Source organism: Haliotis asinina, chromosome 12 (genome assembly GCF_037392515.1).
Source record: "Haliotis asinina isolate JCU_RB_2024 chromosome 12, JCU_Hal_asi_v2, whole genome shotgun sequence".
Lineage (NCBI taxonomy): Eukaryota > Metazoa > Mollusca > Gastropoda > Lepetellida > Haliotidae > Haliotis > Haliotis asinina.
The window spans coordinates 1,202,697-1,224,868 of record NC_090291.1 but is presented as its reverse complement, the minus strand read 5'-3'; the positions used below and the strand labels follow the sequence as shown (position 1 = coordinate 1,224,868).

General features: G+C 42.3%; 1 protein-coding gene across 1 annotated transcript in view; it reads right to left on the bottom strand.

Annotated features, from left to right (window-relative positions):
* The window catches only part of LOC137257849 (Fanconi anemia group A protein homolog), an 83,712-nt gene that overhangs the window by 28,721 nt on the left and 32,819 nt on the right, over positions 1-22,172 (bottom strand). Inside the window, exons 12-25 of the mRNA XM_067795331.1 lie at positions 21,353-21,494; positions 20,313-20,446; positions 19,814-19,924; positions 19,151-19,246; positions 18,884-18,955; positions 18,446-18,531; positions 17,706-17,766; positions 16,270-16,396; positions 15,149-15,289; positions 12,774-12,910; positions 11,435-11,599; positions 10,930-11,123; positions 8,957-9,065; positions 3,174-3,317 (exon numbers count right to left, since the gene is read on the bottom strand). Of these exons, the coding sequence (XP_067651432.1) occupies positions 3,174-3,317; positions 8,957-9,065; positions 10,930-11,123; positions 11,435-11,599; positions 12,774-12,910; positions 15,149-15,289; positions 16,270-16,396; positions 17,706-17,766; positions 18,446-18,531; positions 18,884-18,955; positions 19,151-19,246; positions 19,814-19,924; positions 20,313-20,446; positions 21,353-21,494 (1,719 nt within the window). The remainder of the gene's footprint in view (positions 1-3,173; positions 3,318-8,956; positions 9,066-10,929; positions 11,124-11,434; positions 11,600-12,773; positions 12,911-15,148; positions 15,290-16,269; positions 16,397-17,705; positions 17,767-18,445; positions 18,532-18,883; positions 18,956-19,150; positions 19,247-19,813; positions 19,925-20,312; positions 20,447-21,352; positions 21,495-22,172) is intronic.

The window sequence follows — 22,172 nt, the reverse complement described above, 5'->3', positions numbered from 1 at the left end:
GAACCACTTGGGAAATAGTTGAAGAAGACGGACTCGGACCATTAGCATGATGTGAAGAAAGTATGCTCGCATAAATTTTTCAACATTCAATTGAGGTGACTGAGACCACCAAGCAGATAAACTGGACATTTAAATTTCCCTTTTGTTGACGGACTAGGTCCTTCAAGCACCACAGCGTGAGGAGCCCTATCAGCCAAGTCGGGTAACGGAGGACTTGTAGGAGAGATAACTCTAAATGCCTCCTGCAATCAAGATGGATGATCGAGAGAAAAACTGATCTGGACTTTGTGGGCAAAACCCACTGATATTCTGACTTTGTGGCCTTTCACCCGCAAATAAACGATGTAGAGAGAAAAAAAAAACAGCTCAGCAAACAACACTGGGGGACTTTGCTAAGTTTATTAGCAAAAGTCACAAGCCTATTGACAGGAAATTGTATGAAGGTGTTATGAAATGCTTATGTGCATTATGGTATGTTGCCATTAAGCCTTGTTAAAGGGGAGGGTTTCAGGGCTTTTTTTGTGAAGCATTGAAACCAAATTACTAAGCACCTTGACAATTCACAACTTGGTGGTTTTGTGATAAAGTGAGTGAGTGAGTGAGTTTAGTTTTACGCCGCACTCAGCAATATTACAGCTATATGGCGGCGGTCTGTAAATAATCGAGTCTGGACCAGACAATCCAGTGATCAACAACATGAGCATCGATCTGCGCAATTGGGAACCGATGACACACGTCAACCAAGTCAGCGAGCCTGACCACCCGATCCCGTTAGTCGCCTCTTACGACAAGCTGAGTCACCTTTTATGGCAAGCATGGGTTGCTGAAGGCCTATTCTACCCCGGGACCTTCACGGGTAGGTTTGTGATAAAGGTATGTCACTTTTGACGGCAATTTCCAAAAGCAACGACGCAGGAAATTGGTAAAATATGTTGTGTTTCAATAATGAACTCTTGCAAACAATTTGATACAATTAGTCTTGAGTTTTGTTGTCTACATAGATAATCAGTTGTTCTTATCCTTTGCATTTCAACAATCAACACATACATATGCATTCCAAATTACATTCACACTTGGTGACCTAAATCGTGAAATAGCTGAAGTTTTAATCACAATTCATTCTTATGACATGATCTCTGTTCAGTGGAGTTTCGGAAGAAATTCAGTGTAGTGTTACTCAATATGTGCTTAGTCTTCAGTTTAAACCAAAAAATCCTATTTACTGTTGTAAGTCAAAAAGAACATCAATCCTGATTAAAATATTTAACCATGATCAAGGTTCATTGACTATTTGATGAAATTTTGACTATGTCTATAGTCCGGTTTGCAAAAAAACATACCGATGAATTTCACTTTAAACAAAGTACAGGTAAATCGAACAAATTGAAATTAGGATTGCAAATTCTCATAATTGTACCTTGCAAATTGTACATTATATTTCAAAATTTTATTTACCTCAAAACAAAAGTGGTTTATGAATGATCATAGTTTCAGATGGCTGTTATTGGTCTGTATTACAAGGGGGTATGGATATTAAATGAAACACGGAAAACAAGTAGGGCTGGTCGATGCTAGCGCTCATCATGTACTGTACATGTATTTGTTTCACTGTTCTAACTACTGCGCTTCCCCCTTGTAATACAAACAAATAACAGCGATTTGAGTCTGTGATCGTTTGTTAAACAACTTTTACACTAAGTTGAATAAAATTCTGTCTTTACATGCTTTTTGCAATAGTAAAGAGGTGATAGATACTTTCACTGACAATGAATAGTTATTGTTTATTCAAGAAACATTTAGATTCACAAACACAGGTTTCATTATTCCTAGACTGGAATGTAGAACAGGCACGTAAATGCTTGAATGTTGGTTTTAGATAAGCATCCAGATTGCCGGTACTCGGGTCTGAGTTGGGTCTGACCCCTCATGTACTTGAGTCCCAGAGTTTGGACTCTTGAGAGCTCTATTGCCTGGATGGATGGACGAGAGAGGCCAAGAGAGAAATGTTGACATCGTTCCACACGGTGGTGAAACAAGAGATAGAAGTGCATACCATAAGATCGGATAAGTGTATAAACATACAATTCATATCAAAATATTTTGTGTGAGGATGTTTCCTTGACTATTTTGTAGGAAATTTATGTGACTAAATCTAAAAATTGTTGATATCAAACTGATCTCATTTGATTTTACTTTTGTAGAGAGTGGCTCCTGTTTTTTAGGAGGAAAACATTTATGCACCAATGCAGTTACTACACATATCTTGCACAGTGGACTAATCCAAGAAACATTACCCACTGAATAAGCTGTGAACATCAAAGGTGACCTGGTTGGTGAATGTCGGTGATACAGTACATAGCTCTATTGCTGAGAAATGCTGCAGGTTACCATTCCTAATGTACAAGTAAAAATGATTCATCAGGGGTGCTTCTCTGTTGTACTTAGGTCTCATAAGCATCAGGTGTGGAAATACTAATTTGCTGCTGTGACAACTAAACAAGGATGGCCCATAGGCCCTCGTGTCATTGGAGGATTAAAGACTTTTTTCAAAATATAAAATTTATGAGATGAACCTCAAATTGAAGGCATTGATCAATGACAGGGCTTGCTTTGACCACACACGCTCTATGCAGCCTTATCGTCCTTGTTATCATCTGCGATTTGTGTCAAAAGCACTTAGTTGAGGATCAATTGGCTATAAGCTGACTTGCAGAAATAACAATAAAGAACTGGTAGGTGTCATGAGTGGTGATTGATGGGCCAATCATCCGTGATTATATTTTGATGAAGTTTTGATTGATTGCATGCAATGGTAGCATAGTAATTGGCAAAGCAGGCGGGTGGGGCATACCAAAGTGTCCCGCCTTGTCTAGATCTAGTGTACTATGAAGCGTTTCAAGATGGGGGGTCATCTTGTATATATTTTTTCAAAAGAATCTTTAATCCTCGCAATGACATGAGACCTGTGGGATGGTCTGCTTGTCTATACTGATCTGAAATGCTGAACATGAAACAAATCATGCTAATTTGTAATTTCCAACCACAGTCACAGTCAGCAAGACCTGTCATAGCTACACTGTGCTACATGGTAGGCTGATCTACCAATCTGTGATCACAGCAGGTCCTAGAAATAAGAACCTGAAGTCCACATCTCTGCTGTCACTTTGGTGTACCTGTGATTCTCCAAGCAGCTGTTGGTACATGTCGGAACAGAACACTGTGTAGGCTGATACATGCTTGGTATCTGAGGCATGCTGGGAATCTGAGGTCACCATGGTCCGTGTGGAAGGCAGGAAGCGCCAACAAAGGAGGCAGAACTATCAACAGAGAGTGAGAGAGCGAATTTAGTTTTAGACTGCTTTTAGTAATATTCCAGCAATATGACATTGTGCACATGGGGAATTTAACCTGGTCGTGACCAACTCGTGCTATTCAAGGATAAGCCGATCAGCACATTATGCCCGTCTGGAAGGATTTCATACTGGCATGGGAAAATAAGAACTACTTCAAACAGGAACGAAAAATCTATTCTTGTTTGATTCCAATAGTACTCATAGAATTGTATTGGTGTTTTTGTTTTTGCTGATTTAATATAAAGAGACAAACCTCCATGATGCAACTAAAAGAAAGAGAAAAACATTTTTGTTCAAGACATAATCTGATGTGATTATTTTCAGATTTTCAACATATACTTCAAATTGTACCTCTGAAAAAAATACTTACTACAATGGGAGTTGTTTTATTAAATATGAAAAAAGAATTTCAAATATGACTTAGAATATTTTTCAAAGTGAACATTTGTGTAACCCTGATTGTCAAATCCCAAGCAAAAGTTTAAATGAATTTGCTGAAAAACATATGTATGACCTCAAAAAAGTCAGACCAAAATATTCCTAAAGATCTGTTCATCTGTTTGAATCTCTCACCATCATGCAAATGATTCTTAAAAAAACCATCAAATTAGACAGCACAATTCTGTTAGCAATATTCTCAGTACTTTCAATATAATATTTATTTTTCATGACTTTTCTGCAATAACATAATGCTATAAACAATTTATTAAAATCTAAATATTTTAGATATTTGAATACTTACCTTACCATAGGTCTTATGCATATTACCTCAAGCTCTTGGCATCATACGCCGCCAGGATAGTCGAACGAAGCCATAAGGCAATCGTCTTTCTGTTTACTTCCCCCTTGCAAGATGAAGAAAAGGGGATAAACAGCCTTTTCCTGGAACCCCTCTTCAAGGCAGACCTCTGGATCTAACATCTAAGGGCCCTGACTGGACACAGGAACTCCTCCTCAGTATCATGTCGTCCCAGGATAGTCGATAAAGGCAGGATGGAAAACCGTCTGTCCGGTTGACCGGGAAGCTGATTCTTGGCAATGGAGTCCCACAGTAAACCCAAGTGGACTCGACCATGCTTCGCTTGTTCAAAGCGCACTTGTGTGACATCCAGGGCATGAATCTCACGAACTCTAACTGCCGTAGCTAGGGCTAGTAAGAAAACCGTCTTCCTAGACAACAGTTCGAAAGAGGCATCCTCTAGGGGCTCATATGGGGGTCCTCTCAATTGTTGTAAAACCACATTTAAATCCCAAGCTGGAGGACAGAACTTGACCTTTTGGTCCTCCAACTTGAATGCCTTAAGCAGGGCAACCAACTCTGGTACTGGTACTTTGACCGCCAAGATGGAGTTCAGCGCTGACAAATAGGTACCCAACATACTCCCTTTCAGATGCTTGGAATTGCGTCGGAACATTAAAAAATTCGCCACAAACCGTGGGGAGGCTGTCATGGGATCCTGTGATCTCTGAGCACAAAAGTTTTCAAATGAGCGCCACTTGTCATCATATAGGGATCTGGTGGATACCTGATGAGCTCAGGCTATGGCATTCGCCACACGCGAGGAATAGCCTTTCGCCCTTAATGCCTTCTGATAATGGCCCAGCCGCGCAGATGGAATCTCAGCGGATCTGGATGGAGTTGTTGACTGTGAGGATGACGAAGAAGGTGTGGCCAATCTGGGAGCTGAAACGGATCTCTGCTGACGAGGCGCCGCAGATAAGGGAACCACAGTCTGGCTGGCCACCAAGGCGCGACCAAAAGCAGTCTCAGGTTCTGTGTCTGCTTGATCTTGCCGATCACTTCCGGGAGAAGAACAGGTGGTGGAAAAGCGTACGCGTCTAGACCTTCCCACGACAGAGATAGTGCGTCGACTGCCCAAGCCTGCGGATCCGGTACGGGAGACACGTAAGTTGGCAACTGGTGGTTGAAACTGGTGGCGAAGAGGTCCACCAGGGGTCTCCTGTGGCGAAGGCAAATCTGACGAAACGCGTCTGGATGAAGCATCCATTCCGTCGGAGAAGGTCTGTCTGGATGCGACAACGCGTCTGCCAGTATATTCGTGCAGCCAGGTATGTGCCGTACCGCGACTGTGATCCCGTTGCTGTCTAGAAGGTCTGCTAAAAAGAATAATTGGTCTAGGAGTTGCTTGGACCTGGTCGTGCTCTGGTTCCGGATAACCCAGACGACTGTGGAATTGTCCGACGCCACCAGGAAGTTGGTATTGGACAGATTCGGTAGCCAGTGGCGTACTGCTAGAATAATGGCTTGCATCTCCAAGTTGTTGATGTGCCACAACTTTTCGGCGTCTGACCACAGCCCTGAGGACGGCCGGCCGGCCAGGTGGGTGCCCCACCCTAGCAGGGACACGTCCACGAACAACTCGTGGTCGTGACTGGAGTCTTCCAAACAGACGCCGGCGCAGCAGACATTCGATTCTACCATCCACCACCGAAGATACTGATGTAGATGTGGAGGTAGAAGGAACTGTGACTTGAGATCGTTCATCTGGATGAATGGTAACAGAAACCTCTGTAACGGCCGCAGCATAAGGCGCCCCCTGAGAGTAAGATCTTGCGCCGACTTCAAAAGACCCAACAGAGACTTCCACTCTCTGAAGGTCATGGGTTGAGAGAGACCTCGATCCGCAAACACCAGAATCTTCCGCCACCGATCTGGAGGGATCCTGACAAGATTGTCCTTCGTTAGAAACAATCCCCTGATGAAGGTCAGCTCCTGCTTTGGTTCCAGATGTGACTGGTTGGTGTTGACAATCCAACCCAGTTGATGTAGCAGGCGAGTGGAGAAGTCCAACTGTTTGGGTAGCAGTTGAGGACTGCAGTGGCTGAGAAGACAGTCGTCTATGTACGGATCGAAGTCCACTCCCCTGAGATGTAGAAAACTGGTAACCAGCAGCGTGATCTGTGTGAAAAGCCACGGGGCCGTAGAAATTCCAAACGGAAGCTTTGGAGAAACTTGGAGGTGAAGGGCACACGAAGCAATTGGCGTTCAAACTCCTCCTGCCAATTGCACGCATCCAAGAAGCAGGAGCGGCGAACAGATGTAGTCCTGGCCAAAGCTGCACATAAATGACCGAGAAAGTCATGAAGAACCCTGCCTTGCCACTGGAAAATCGTCGTGAGGTGGTCCACCCTGGAGGCGTTGTCCTCTGATAAATCTACTGCAGCCGCTGAGGTAGCCGAGGCTAACGCAGAAATATTTTTGAGAATGCGTTTGAGTTCTGTGTCAATGGCTGCCAACTTAGAGTCCTGCACTTTATAGGCTGAGAGTGTAGAACCTGACAGGTGCTTGAGAGAGTCGTCCTGAGCAGCACCATTATCCGTGACGTCTAGGCTGTGGATCTTACATTCCGACTTCCTTGACTTGGACGCCTTGATCGTAGGATTCAGTGAAAGCTTGGCAAAATCCTTGTCCAGGAGAGACACTGCATCCGCCACCATAGGATGAGGTGGAATGAGTAGTTCCGGAGACAAATGGATGGACGACGGATTATTGGAGTCCACTGACGGACAAGGACAGTCAGGCAGACTATCAGAGATCCATTCAAACACTGCCGATAGTGGTAGATAGGTGCCATCATCATCGCCTACACCTGCCTCTTCCTCATAATCAGGGCAGAAGTGTTGCTCCTCCAAATCCTCCCAGGAGGATTCCGGCCGCTAGGTGGAAGAAGTAGATGGAGTCCGAATAGAAGAATCTTTCAGAGAAACTGGAGAGCCTCCGGTGAACGTGAACACCAGGTTCTGGAAGAGCGCCGAGGAGATCTAGATAGCGATCGGAAACGCGATCGGAACGAGAATCCTCCACGGAGCGTCTAGGAGAGCGTGAGCGCCGGCTATGGTGTGGGGAACGGGAACGCCAACCTCTTGGAGATCTGGATCGCGATCTGCGTCTTGAGTGCTCCGCTTCCAAGCGCCGAGCGTGCTCCTCGTCCAGCTGTCGTTGTAACACCTAATCCCTGGACAGTGTGTGCGAAGTCTGGGGATCCGATAAGGCGTCGGTGAAGGCACAGGAGCCGGCGTCTGAACAAGTGCTGGCGTAGGTATGGGCGCTGGTACTGGAACCAGTGAGGGTGTCCCCATCAAAGCTAGCGTGGACGCTGACGTGGGCATAAGCGCTGGCGTAGGCATCGGCGCTGGCACAGGCATAGGCGTTGAAGTTGGAGCAAGTTCAGGCATCAAGGTAGGCGCTGACATCGGCACTGTAGATGTGGTAGGCGCTGGTTCTCTTACTGAAGTGCTGGGCGTCAGGAGAGATCGCAAAAGTCTCTGAACTTCTGGGTGAGCCAAGGCATGCGGACGGGATAAGTCGACGAAGGCGTCCGAGCGAGGAGGCACCGGAGACGAGCGAATAGGCGTCACTGACGAGCGTTCCAAACCTGGCTTCGGCGTTGGTGCTGTAAAAGTAGGTAGCTCCGGGTCGTCCTGTAAGGAACCTAAGGATGAAGCTGGGGAAGACATGCTCCTCTTTCGCTGAGGAAACCTTTTCCTACGAACGGATAAAAAGGTCTTGAAATCCGCCACTGAAAGACTTGCACAATGCTGACAGCGACTGTCAAGCGAACAGGCCTGTGATGCACAATCCGGACACCAGGGTGGGAATCCTTAGCTGACTTCTGCCCCTTGCAGATAGTACAAAACTGCCGAGTCATACACAGCTAACTGCAACAGATAAACATAAACCGAAGCGTGAAACAAAAAGTCAACGCTAGAGGGGAGAACGGAAAAACACCCCTACACAAAAAATGCAGCAAGAGCGCACCCCCAACAAGGAAGTGGGTACGCCTGTAAGCTCACGACAGCGACGGCCAGCAACCAACATGGCTACCTGCGAAACATGCCACTTGGAACAAAAAAACACATGAAAAGAAGGCAAAACAAGGAGAAATTACCATACGAAATGGCAGAACAGATGGAAAAAGCATCCCCAACAGAATAAAAACCTCCAAGCCCGCCATGACACCACAAACGACGCAGGAAAACCCACACCGAAGTGAGAGAAAAAACCATTTACAACACGAGGTAGCAAGGTAAGTGAAGTTAAATTCAATCTAACTAACCACACTCCTAGGGAAACAACACACACCTACCTGTTGAAAGACAACTTTATTCAACACAACAGGAAAAACTCCGAGCGAAACAAACACGTCTGAGCAGACGAACGCTAGAAGTAAAAGTGAATTTAGGATGGCTCGCGTTCGCGCGAGTAGGGAGATCACGTCACTTCCGTGACTACATCCGTAGATACACGAGGTAGCCATTCAGGGAATGGCAAATCAACGTCTGTCTGATCTCTAATAGCCAAGCTTGAGGTAATATGCATAAGGTAATTTTAAAATTTAAGTAGTCAGAATTATTTTTATCAAAGCTAGGCTACCCTAGCACCCCCATTTAAACAGAGAACACAACACTGGACAACAGAATGGTTACATTTACCACTACAGCAATATAAACACATTTCACTGATTACAAATAAATTTTTTTAAAGATTTGACCAGTGTTGTTTAACATGGGGAATATTCCAAAATGAATAGGATCGAAAAATAACACATAAACAAAATATCGTGACAAAACAAATTGTCTACCATTTTAACAAGTTCACTTGGAATCACAGCTTTAGACTCTCCTTCTGATGGCTTGGTGTCAGATTTGTGAAACCCGAGAAATGAATACTCCAGGTAGTTGGTGCAGAACCTGAATGGAACATTGCATAGTTAATAGAAGAATACATAGTTGCTGGAGGTACCACCAAAACACAGAACAACGCTACTCCATGAGTCAAGGAATTTTTACATATATACAGGGAAACTACATAGAGAGGGAGAGGAAACTCCTCAAAAAGTCCCTCAACATATGCCGCGGTTTGTTATGTAACCAGTGTATCCAATATGGTGGCAGTGTAGTATTTAAGATTAAGCCCGGTTTATTTTCAACAGCCGATTAACTTCGCTGAGTGTTGTGACAACTGAAATCCTACATGTAGAAGTTAACTATTTTGTCACTTCAGTTTAAGTCAAATAATTGCTATTAGTGTCAGTATTAGGACAGTCGATTTTTAGTAAAATTTCAAGTCGGTATGTTATAGCTCACTGGCTTACATTCTTGATTCACAGCAAAGACAGACTAATTATAAATTGTGCCGATAAAAACTTCTTTCCCACATTCATTTCATTTTCAGAAGGGAAACATGCCTTTACTTGAAAGGTATTTGCAAGTAATAGTGGTAGTTTTAGGACTTTAAAAATTGTTAGGGTGTATTTGTGGAGTGTGAAAAATATGACATATCGTAATCTGCCTTTGAAATACTACACGACGTTGTTTAAGTGCTTCTAGTTATTTCTTCAGAAACAACTTTCACATACACCTTTAATTCTTATGAGGGGAGTATACTATCAGGTGAAATGTGTTTGCAAGTAATTGTGATAGTTTCATAAATTAAACAAAATGTTAGGGTGTATGTGATGTATGTGTAAAATATGACATATCGCGATCTGATGTGATCCACCTTGATGCTTGTGATGCTTGAGGGTTATCGTTCCATAATGTCTTTCTTTCTTGTTGATCTTATTATTTGACAAAACTGGAAAGATGCTTACAATGCTTTGTGAAAGTTTTACACTTTCTGTTTTTGAGGGGTGTGTGACTGTGTCAGTTAATATATTGTTAATGTCCATGTCATTCAACACATGGAATAAAATATGTGAATTAATGATTAATGTATACAAAAATGTCTCAAAGTAGATTTTTTAAAAAGAACAGCTGATGATAACACGTTTTCTCGCAATACTTCTGCATTCTTTAACATGTTTTGGGAGGGAAGTCTGCAGTGTATCATTTATTCTTTCATTCATTCACATATGTACTTCCTTTCTGTTTATTCTTTCATCCATTCACATATAATTCTTGCTCTTCATTCGTTTACTGTAAAATCCTGACTGATACAATAAACTGGTTGAAGTTCTGTTAAACACAGCTTAAGTTGCGCTGGGAACGAGCGAAGTGACAGTGTGAGTTGAAGCATGACAAGGCACACGTTAATTAGTACAAATGGTAAAGAAAGCAAGTAAGCAACCTATCCCTTTGTAGATTATCCCTGATATATATCATTAACATGTTTAACCAAGTTTGACAAGCATCATCAAATGCTGAAATATGTTGACAGCCTAACATTCACAGACAATGTGTGGACATTTTGAAGACAAAATGCTGTAATAATGCAGTCATGTCTGGCCTACAACTAGTGTAATATTAATATCATCATAGAAGTGAGTGAGTGAGTATAGTTTTTTGTCTCTTTTAGCAATATTCCACCAATATAATGGTAGGGGTACACCACAGATGGGCTTCACACATAGAAGCCATATGGGATTCAAACCAGGGTCTTTGGCATAGCAGGTAAACACTTTAACCACAAGCCTACCCAACTGCCCCTCATTCAAGAAGCATTTTCACAATATTAACATGAATCAAATAGTCACCTCTCTTTATCACCAAATAATAAAAACGTACATGGTATGTTTGTGTTTGTATCTGTCTGAAAGATGGTTCATCAACTCACTGCAGTGTAGAAAGAAGTTGCTGCCCTGTACTCAGTGGGAGAAGATGGACTAGGACATCAACAAGGCTGCCAGAGTTATCTCCCTGTTTGTGATAGGCGTGAGTGGTGATGGGACCAAACAGGTGCTGCAGACTAGAGATGTGACAAACAAGGGCAGACAACCCTGTCATATGTTGATGGTTGAGGTTCGGGCCCTGGTGAATTTCAATCAACATTTTACCATTAACATGTCTTACACGGCAACACAGACAATGCACTACATTATGTTGGGCACTATATTGGGTGACATTTATCATGTTGCTTGGGTGATATTTAGCAAAGATAACAAGAAACCTACACTCTGGTCTGACATTTTTGATCGATCCACAAGCTGATAAATAATTGCTGATGCAAGGGACAACTGATCCATTGACCAATTATCTGACCAACTGCTCAGCACTACCAGTCAACAATGTCTCTATACCGGAAAAGAGATACACTGGATAGCACATTTATATAATTCTACCTCCTTCAGCAGCAGGAAGGACACTCGTTGTATGACTGGTGCATGTAAGCTTCTGTGCTGGGAGGTCATCTTGACCAGTTCAGGCAGCCATGTCATCACCGGGCACCCAGATCCCAGGTCGGCTGTCACAGTGCGACAAATGGTGTTCAGTAAACAATCTGTAATCTGGAAGGACAATTGTTGTGAATGTAGTTTCTGACATGAGAAAAAGCTGAGGACAAGAGACTCTTTTCAATGGAATTACTTAATAGAAAACGACTGTCTGAAATTAAAATTGATATTCCCTTTTACCTTAATCAGTGAAACAGCATATCATTGTACAAAAGCATTTTCAGATAAAGACAAACAAGAGGCATCAGCAGATGACAGTAACTTTAAGTGCAGCTTGATGTTTTTTTAGACTAATTCCAAATTGTTTCCATGGAAATCATGGCAAATATAAAAAAATCTGTAAATCACAAAAGGCACCACTTAAAGATCTGCCTCATTAAACTGCTAAGTTTTGTTGAAAGGTATTGAATGGTTTTCAAGTTGTGCTCTGGAAATGAAACCAACCCCTCCCTTTTGAGACTAAGTCCGAATTGTTTCCATGAAAACTAAGAAAAATAAAAATAAGTTTACACACAGACACACAGACGCACGGACAGAGTCCATTTTAATACCTCCCCGCAAAATGTATTGTGATGAATAAAAATTAGGACACACTAGATTTTGAACCCACAATGACAGGGCCCCAAGGCACACAACTCAGTACAGTAACTACATGACTACAAGATTTCAACAGTAGTCTGTAGCAAGTACATGTTGATGACAATAAACACTCCAGAGATATGGTGACCAGACTCTTCCTACTGTGTTCACACTCCCTGAATCAGATTGCTCACCAGTGAAATTGTTGAGGAATTCAGAAGTTGAATGAAATACTTGAATGACATGTTTGCTATTCATAAAATCATGTCAAGTAGTCAGATTGCTTCCTTTCCATCCGTCTGTAACACTATGGATCTAAATCAACATGAGAAAAGTCTAAACTCTACACATGTTCTTAAACTCCCATCTGTACTACTTTTCAATATAAATGTAGTTGCTTGTTCCCACCAGAATTATACATTTTCAGAGAATAAGCATTTGCATACATGATCAGCAATACTCCAGCAATATCTGATGAAGGAAATGGCATCACCCGTTCTAACCTGGAAGCTCATTTTGTGAACTGAACATGGGTACTGAGTGAGTAATGATGACTTCAATGGCTGCGTGAAACCACCTTCCCATAAAGTAGTTCCTATTACTGTACCTGTTTTGTTGAAGGGGCCATCTAGAATCAGTGATGACTAACCTGAAGATGGACAGCTGAAATTTCTGGTTTGTCGGTGTTGATGGTCACGCCAGTTGGTGTGTCATTTGTCCTCATACTTCTCTCTGTCTTCAACAAGGCCTCAAGCTTGTCACTGATCACAGATATCACCTCGGACACTGGCAATAAGAGAACTCTACACAACACACATACTATATAAACTGGGATTTAAAACTGTAAAATATCATGACATTGCATCTGTTTCCTGTGGAAGGAATAGACATACATTCTCCAGAGTTATAACAGGTCCTACCACACCAGTATCATACCACCAACGTCAGCAGGTAGAACAGGTCCTACCATACCAGTATCATACCACAAACGTCAGCAGGTAGAACAGGTCCTACCACACCAGTATCATACCACAAACGTCAGCAGGTAGAACAGGTCCTACCACACCAGTATCATACCACAAACGTCAGCAGGTAGAACAGGTCCTACCACACCAGTATCATACCACAAACGTCAGCAGGTAGAACAGGTCCTACCACACCAGTATCATACCACAAACGTCAGCAGGTAGAACAGGTCCTACCACACCAGTATCATACCACAAACGTCAGCAGGTAGAACAGGTCCTACCACACCAGTATCATACCACAAACGTCAGCAGGTAGAACAGGTCCTACCACACCAGTATCATACCACAAACGTCAGCAGGTAGAACAGGTCCTACCACACCAGTATCATACCACAAACGTCAGCAGGTAGAACAGGTCCTACCACACCAGTATCATACCATAAAAGTCAGCAGGTAGAACAGGTCCTACCACACCAGTATCATACCACAAACGTCAGCAGGTAGAACAGGTCCTACCACACCAGTATCATACCACAAACGTCAGCAGGTAGAACAGGTCCTACCACACCAGTATCATACCATAAAAGTCAGCAGGTAGAACAGGTCCTACCACACCAGTATCATACCACAAACGTCAGCAGGTAGAACAGGTCCTACCACACCAGTATCATACCACAAACGTCAGCAGGTAGAACAGGTCCTACCACACCAGTATCATACCATAAAAGTCAGCAGGTAGAACAGGTCCTACCACACCAGTATCATACCACAAACGTCAGCAGGTAGAACAGGTCCTACCACACCAGTATCATACCACAAACGTCAGCAGGTAGAACAGGTCCTACCACACCAGTATCATACCACAAACGTCAGCAGGTAGAACAGGTCCTACCACACCAGTATCATACCATAAAAGTCAGCAGGTAGAACAGGTCCTACCACACCAGTATCATACCACAAACGTCAGCAGGTAGAACAGGTCCTACCACACCAGTATCATACCACAAACGTCAGCAGGTAGAACAGGTCCTACCACACCAGTATCATACCATAAAAGTCAGCAGGTAGAACAGGTCCTACCACACCAGTATCATACCACAAACGTCAGCAGGTAGAACAGGTCCTACCACACCAGTATCATACCACAAACGTCAGCAGGTAGAACAGGTCCTACCACACCAGTATCATACCATAAAAGTCAGCAGGTAGAACAGGTCCTACCACACCAGTATCATACCACAAACGTCAGCAGGTAGAACAGGTCCTACCACACCAGTATCATACCACAAACGTCAGCAGGTAGAACAGGTCCTACCACACCAGTATCATACCACAAACGTCAGCAGGTAGAACAGGTCCTACCACACCAGTATCATACCACAAACGTCAGCAGGTAGAACAGGTCCTACCACACCAGTATCATACCATAAACGTCAGCAGGTAGAACAGGTCCTACCACACCAGTATCATACCACAAACGTCAGCAGGTAGAACAGGTCCTACCACACCAGTATCATACCACAAACGTCAGCAGGTAGAACAGGTCCTACCACACCAGTATCATACAATAAACATCAGCAGTTGGAAACTAAAGCCATACTGTTTTATAAATACCCAATACTATTTACAAAGAGTCTATAAGTATCATGTCAAAATGTTTACACTTTTTCAGTTAAGTACAGAAGGGCAATTTTTAGGTGAGCTCAATCCAGGATTCAAACCCACATCCTCATCGTGAGGCCCCCATATCACAAATCTAGCCCATACAGCCACACTGGCTTCAAGAATAATGTCCTACAATGGTAGCCTAAGTCATCATCTTTGGGTACATCTCTGACAAGTGCAGACTGGCATGCCTCTCAAGGACAAAGCATATGGCTACACAATGCTGTTTTGAAAACCATTGATATTCATATAAGATGAATATAGTGAAAGAAATTCTGTGACATTTGACAACGCTTCTGCATGAAAAGACAGCACTGGTGACCATCCTGGGCTTCCCAATGCAGCTCTGTATGTTTACATGACAGGGTACAAACTTTCAACATTTCCTCACCTCGCTGCCCAGTTGGTTTGTTTTGTCCCTCAGAGCAGACCACTATATTGTGGAGCTGGTCCAGTCGGAAGCGGAGCTGCTCTATTGGTGCCAGTAAGGCATCTTGCATGGCATCATCCTGACTGTCGGCATCAAACACACCTTTAACAGAACAAAGGCTGGTGAGTGAGTGAGTGACAGGGGGCACCAGATATGGGCCTTACACATTGAACCCATTTGTACAATGTGAGGACCACAAGTAATGATGTACAATTCCAAAATGCAGCAAATCTCAGCATATCTCCTAAAAGAACATCGAACAGTCCAACCCTGATTGGCTCACTCTTCAGCATAGTTTCTACTTATCTGTCTTGTATTACATGAGGGTGATGGCATCTGACAGAACAGTCACTACAACTCTTAATCATTACACAGTCTCCCTTCAAACTTCATCCCATGATGACAAGAAAGTATGATGTAATTCCACACCTTACTTTTACTAAGTTTGTCAGGCCTAATGAGCAGTAACCACTTATCAGGGCTCAATTTAGTGCATTGTTAGATGCACTGGTGTGGCCCAATACTACAAAGTGCAATCTAGTTATTAGTCTAACTTGCGCCAGGTGCAAGTAAAATTTTGAGAGGGTAAACCTCTGAATAAAACATATGATAACTCTACGGAATATTTATTTTATAATACATTGCAATGACAGCAGTGCATCTGGAATTTGTCTGGTGCAAGTAGGTTGTTATCATATGTTGCACCTGGTGTAATTAGGTTAACACTGCTTAAATCGAATCCTGCTTATGGCCACGTCACTGCGCTGAATACATGTGGAAGAAAAATGTCTATCTAAATCTACTCATCTTAGTCATGGCATTCCACTGTTGATCAAAGACGTAACTGCTTCATATTTCATGTATCAATGACAGACCACTGGTTATCTATTGACTGGTTAAGATTACAGCAGTTTTGAAGATCCGGGTTAAAATTGGTCTTCAGGATAATTAACACATGTCAGCTAATCCAAATTGCATTGGTCGATAGTCATGTTGACTGCTGGATAATTTTGAGAATTTGGGCAATTCTATACAGACTGCCATTTGGTTGGAATACTGCTGAGTGCAGCAGGTTGTCTCACCTTCCAGCAGTTGCTTTGACTCTGTGCGACAGGCTTCTTGGTATCTGGTGTACATGGATGTTGGTATCTTGTCAGCCTTCCTCAGTGATGCGATCATCTTCATCCGGATGTCAGGTTTGTCTGGCAGCTGAAGCAAACAGCAGTAATAGCAGCAATACGTACATCAAAGCTCTACAGGTTTGTCTGGCAGCTGAAGCAGAGAGCAGTAACATCAACAAGACATACATCACTATCAGACCTCTACAGGTTTGTCTGGCAGCTGAAGCAGAGAGCAGTAACATCAACATGACATACATCACTATCAGACCTCTACAGGTTTGTCTGGCAGCTGAAGCAGAGAGCAGTAACATCAACATGACATACATCACTATCAGACCTCTACAGGTTTGTATATGTTACAGTCACATTGTGAAATCAGTCATTCCATGAAAAGACTAAACACTGCGGTGTTTTCATAACATTTTTTCTTGGTAACTATTTCAACATCACATACTGTCACTAACAGTTAAACTATTGATGCACTCCAGCTTGGCTTTGCAGCATTTACACCTGTTTGTTTGACGCTTGCTGTGTCCAGAGCAGCCACACCTCACAAATCCATGTCCACCACATATAGATAGAATGAAATTTCATGAAATGACTGAAGTATATTGATTGCTGTTACACAAAATGGATGACCCTCTTAGTCATTTCACCATCTGACAAAAAATTTTAGTCATTTCATGCAATGTCCGATTATAATCACACTGTAACAGATACATTGTGTTGCTCCATCACCTTTGAATACATATTGTCATCTGCAGTCAAATGAGATTCTTCAAAAACATTTTAGAAGTTGGTGTGGTAATATAAGACAAAGTTTATGGATAACAACTCGGTTTATTTATCACAATGTTTGTGAGCTAGTTCTTGCCCCTTCATCAGACATATCCACAAGATTTGTTTGGTATTATCTGCCGTCAAGACTGAAGTATGCAACAGCTTGATTCAAACCAGAATTAAACCATTAAACAATGTTTCCCTTCTTGCAATAATCAAAAGCAAATGTGGTGCTGCTCTATGTTGCTTCACTCAGCAGTGAATGAGTCCCTGATGGTATGAGATGGTCACATGAAGGTAGCATAGGTTGTACTCTCCTCATGGAGCTGAGAATGACATGCACACTGATCCATCAACTGAGTAAAACCAATGGAGCAACATGAGCATTTAAGTAGTGAAAGAAAGATGATATTATTGTTAGTATAATTGTGATACTATTGTTAGTATTATTACTATGTAGAAGCAGTTAAATGTATTCACTGATGAAAGAAATGCAGGAAAGTAAAGGGTGTTGCTTAAATACCACCTCCTCACATGGCTGTGGCTCAATAGATGGAGTAAACAGAGGCCAGAATAGAGATATAGGGCTATGTTACCTTCTTTACATGTTATCTTACGTGTCTGGGTTTCAGCAACGATTGTAGGTACTTTCCGACAAAATAGGTCTTCCTGAAAATGCTGCAATGTAGACATAATACAGCATTAGAAAAAGAACACAGGTATACAAGAAAGTCTGATAGCACAGGTAACAAGTGCCTGACAGTGTGCTTTGGACATGAGTTACAGATGACTCAGATTATGGACCCTCAAAAGAATATAGACTAAATTATGTAATAGGGTTGTGTTGAAAACTCAGCACAAGCAGGACACAAACTTGTCTCCTGGCAATGATTTAACAGCTTTTCATGTTACAGTGTAGGCAATTATGATACAAATGTGATTGAATTTGGCAAGAAGCTAAAATCGATGACATGAAATTTCAAGGTCTTCTCAAACAATAATACTGACTGGCAGTAATGAGTGGTGTTGTAAGGTGTCTTTCAGTGGCTGGACCAACAGGCAGTATATGGGTACCCAGTAGGTGCTAACTGTAACATGACTGTCACCTCAAAGAGGTGTGCGTACTGACTATGGAATGTAAACTCTCATTATGGTTTGGTCTGTGTTTTTTGCCACAGTGAGCAGTATTATAGCTACATGGTAGGTTTGTAAATAATCAAATCTGGACAGAACAATCCAGTGATCAATATCATAAGCATAGACCTGTGGAACGAAAAACAATGACATGTGTCAACAAAGTCAGCAGGCCTGACCACCCAATCCTATTAGTTGGCTTTTTGTCACTGGTCTGTCTAACCTAGCCTCCATGACTGTGGTTGGTACTTTGCCAGTTGCCTTGAAGGCAGACAGAGATCTCTCTACATCAGCCTCCACTGGGTCTACCTGCATCAGGAACAGAAGTCATTATCACCTCAAAGTTTATCAGTAATACTTCAACAAACATCTCCTCAAACACTAGAATATAACCATATGTAAGCAGTGAAAGGAAAATAACAAAATCACCTTGTTTAGTAGAATTATTCACAACAAGTTCTCGTTTTTTGCGAGTTGCAAACATGTCCTTAACTGGTGTCAGATCCTGATAACTAACTAACTCTACATGCCACATCAAGCTTTGGATTCAATAACAAACATTCCTGATATCAACTCAAGTACACCAAGTTTCTGACCTGTATCCTGATAGCTAGGGGACACAACTCTGTACACCAAGTTGCAAACTTGATTATACACACACCTGCTTGCAGCTGCTGCTAGTGCTGCTGGTGGAACTGGTGTCATATATTCCTCCACTTATCTCACATGATTCCTGAAAATGATAAAACCTGGCTGGAACACGACTTTCACACAACATGGTTATGTCGTCATCTTCATCACACTACACCTGGAAGTCACAATACTCGCATATCCAGATACACACATCCTGTTAATCTTTGTTTATCTTGATTAATACAGCTACAAAAGTTAGTCAACAATGTGTGCCTTGCATCATCTTACAACTCACCTTCAGATCTGCTAGTCGTGTCTTAGCAAGAGTGATGTACTCAGTGAGGAAAGGACGACATTTTGCTGGCACGTGTGGTGGCCTGAGAATATGGACCTTGACAACAAACACACAACCATCAGAAACATGTGACAAGTGGAAATTCACCATGGCGAACAAGAAGAGGTATGAGTCAAGTCATGTGATAATCTGTTACAATGTAAGGAAACACTGGGCCATTGAGGGGAAAAATGGGGGATGAGAGGGGTTGTGGGGAGATAAGGACATGGGAGGTGAGATTAGTGTCGGAAGAAATGATGGTTACATGGGGGGTGAGAGGGTCCAGAGGGGTGAGAGGGGGTGGTGGGTGGCCGGGAGGAGGGAGAGGGAAGAAAAGAGCAAAATATGAAGCAGTCCCCAGGCTCTAACACCATACGTTAAACATATAACCACTCCATATCAGAAACTTTTATATTTAGAGTCCACAAGAAATAAGAAGTTCCAAACAGTACTCTTGCAGGTTGTAACATATTTTACAGGTGGAAACTGTCAGGTGTTGATCATAATTAAACAAGGCAAAAAAAGAAACTCATGAATACATACTGACTGTTTCACAAATGTAGACATAATAATTTCTTGAAGCATGGCATAGTTCAGTTACCACTGGCAGCCATGTTATCTTACCTTCAGCTGTGGAGCAGACTCATAGGGTACAATGTTTGTCAGGAACTTCATAAGGAAACTGAATGATTTCTTGGAGGAAGCAGGGCTTTTGCTTGAATCACCAAATGTTTGCTGAAAATATATGAAGATGTAAATCAGGAAGGCACTTACCCTTCAGTCAACATCACCATAACCAGAAAGACATGTAACTAGGGCAACCATCTCAGAAATATTCACTTTGGGATGGGGGAAGGGTGTTGAAAACAGAGGACTGGAACCTATGGCAACGATCATACAAGGCTGCCTTTACTGGGGTGGGGGTACAGGGTTGAAAAGAGAACACATGTAACCATGACAATCACCAAACAAGGCTGCCTTGTGTTGCAGTGGGTGGATGGGGGTTGAGATGAAAAAACATGTAACTACGGCAAAAACCAAACTAGGCTACCTGGTACTGCAGTGGGAAATGAAGGTTGAGAAGAGAGGACAGGTAACTATGGCAATGACCAAACAAACCTACCTGGAACCAATCCTGGTAGTGAGGAAAGACATGGAGACCCTCCAAGCAGCTCTGTCTGGCCAGCAGGAAGGCTATGATAGTGCTCTCCATGTCACCATTCTCCAACCCTTCCGACAGCAGGCTCTGAATGTGACCTGCAGGAGTAAGATAATTCTTATACCATACTCAACAATATTCCAGACAAATGGCGGTGGTCTGTAAATAACTGAATATGGATCAGACAATCCAGTGCTCAACAACATGATACAATGACATGTGTCAACCGACTCAGCAAACCTGAAAACCTTGTCCAGTCAGTAGCCTCTTATGACAAGGATGGGTTGCTGAAGATCAGTTCTAACCCACATCTTCATGGAACTGCAGGAGCATGAACAACAGATAAATACATGTATGTAAGAGCATACTTGAGGGTGTTTGTACATATAAAAGATATTAAATGACCTTCCATGTTATACCATTTTTATTAAATGAGTTAATGATTTGGTATCAAACGAGCGAAAGTGAGTTTGATATTAAATCTTTAACAAGTTTAACAAAAATGGTATTTCCTGGATGCGAGTTTAGTATTCTGTTCATTACTCGCAAACATAAATTGACAAAAACTGCCATGAAATTGCCTACAATGTGTAGACTCTCAGCTTTCCGCGAGTCAAATGAAGTCTAGTAAAGTTGTGACGGTGGCATTAGCATTGTGACGTCACAACTTTGAACCATTTTGACGTCATACGTCAAACGGTATTACACTAGTGCAATATTGCCGTAATAATATTACACTGCAGTATCTTCAACAGGCGAGTAATGAAGGATATAAACACATGAGCAAGTACTTTTATAACAACATCACAAAGTTGATGTCAGTGATTCTGCTGCACTCAGAGTCAGAGATACTAGTGCTGGTCAAGCCCAGTGGCTCTTCATGTTAATATTTTATGTGCTGTCAATGTCATGTTCATTGTCAAAATGAGTGATAAAAGTAGTCCTCCATGCAGCCTATTATTATCAGTGCAGCCAAAATCTAATGTGATCAACTCTGATCCTACCCTGCAGGAGTTTGGATGCATCCGTGAAGCACACAAGGAAGGTTGCAATGAAGGACAGCACGGTCTGCCAGTTCACTTCCTGTCTCTCCAAGATCCTCTGTAAGACCTCCAGGATCTCCCTTGACTCAAATGGCAGAAACAGCTGCAGGTCATACAGAGATCATATGAATCACAATACAGGTCAGACAGAGTACATTTATCACACAGTGTTTAAATCATACAAAGTACAGGACATATAATACATACTCCACACAGTACAAGTCGAACGAAAAACATGACATTCAATGTACACGTCACATAGAGCATTCACGTTATACAGGGTACAGGTCAGTTACAGCATTTCACGCCATACAGGGTACAGGTCAGACACAGTATTCACGTTATACAGGGTACAGGTCAGATACAGCATTTATGTCATACAGGTCAGAAACAGCATTCATGTCATACAACATACAGGTCAGATACAGAATTCACATCATACAAGGTAAAGGTCATGATCAGATACAGCATTCACCTCACAACATACATGTTAGGACAGCATTCACGTCACACAACGTACATGTCATATACATCATTCTTGTCATACAGGATTCAAGTCAGATACAGCATTCACGTCATACAACATAGGGGTTAGAAACAGCTTCCACATCACACAGGGTACAAGTCAGATACAGCATTCACCTCACAACATACAGGCCAGAACAGCATTCACGTCACACAATGTACAGGTCATATACATCATTCATGTCATACAGGGTTCAAGTAAGATACAGCATTCACGTCATACAACATTGGGGTTAGAAACAGCTTCCACATCACA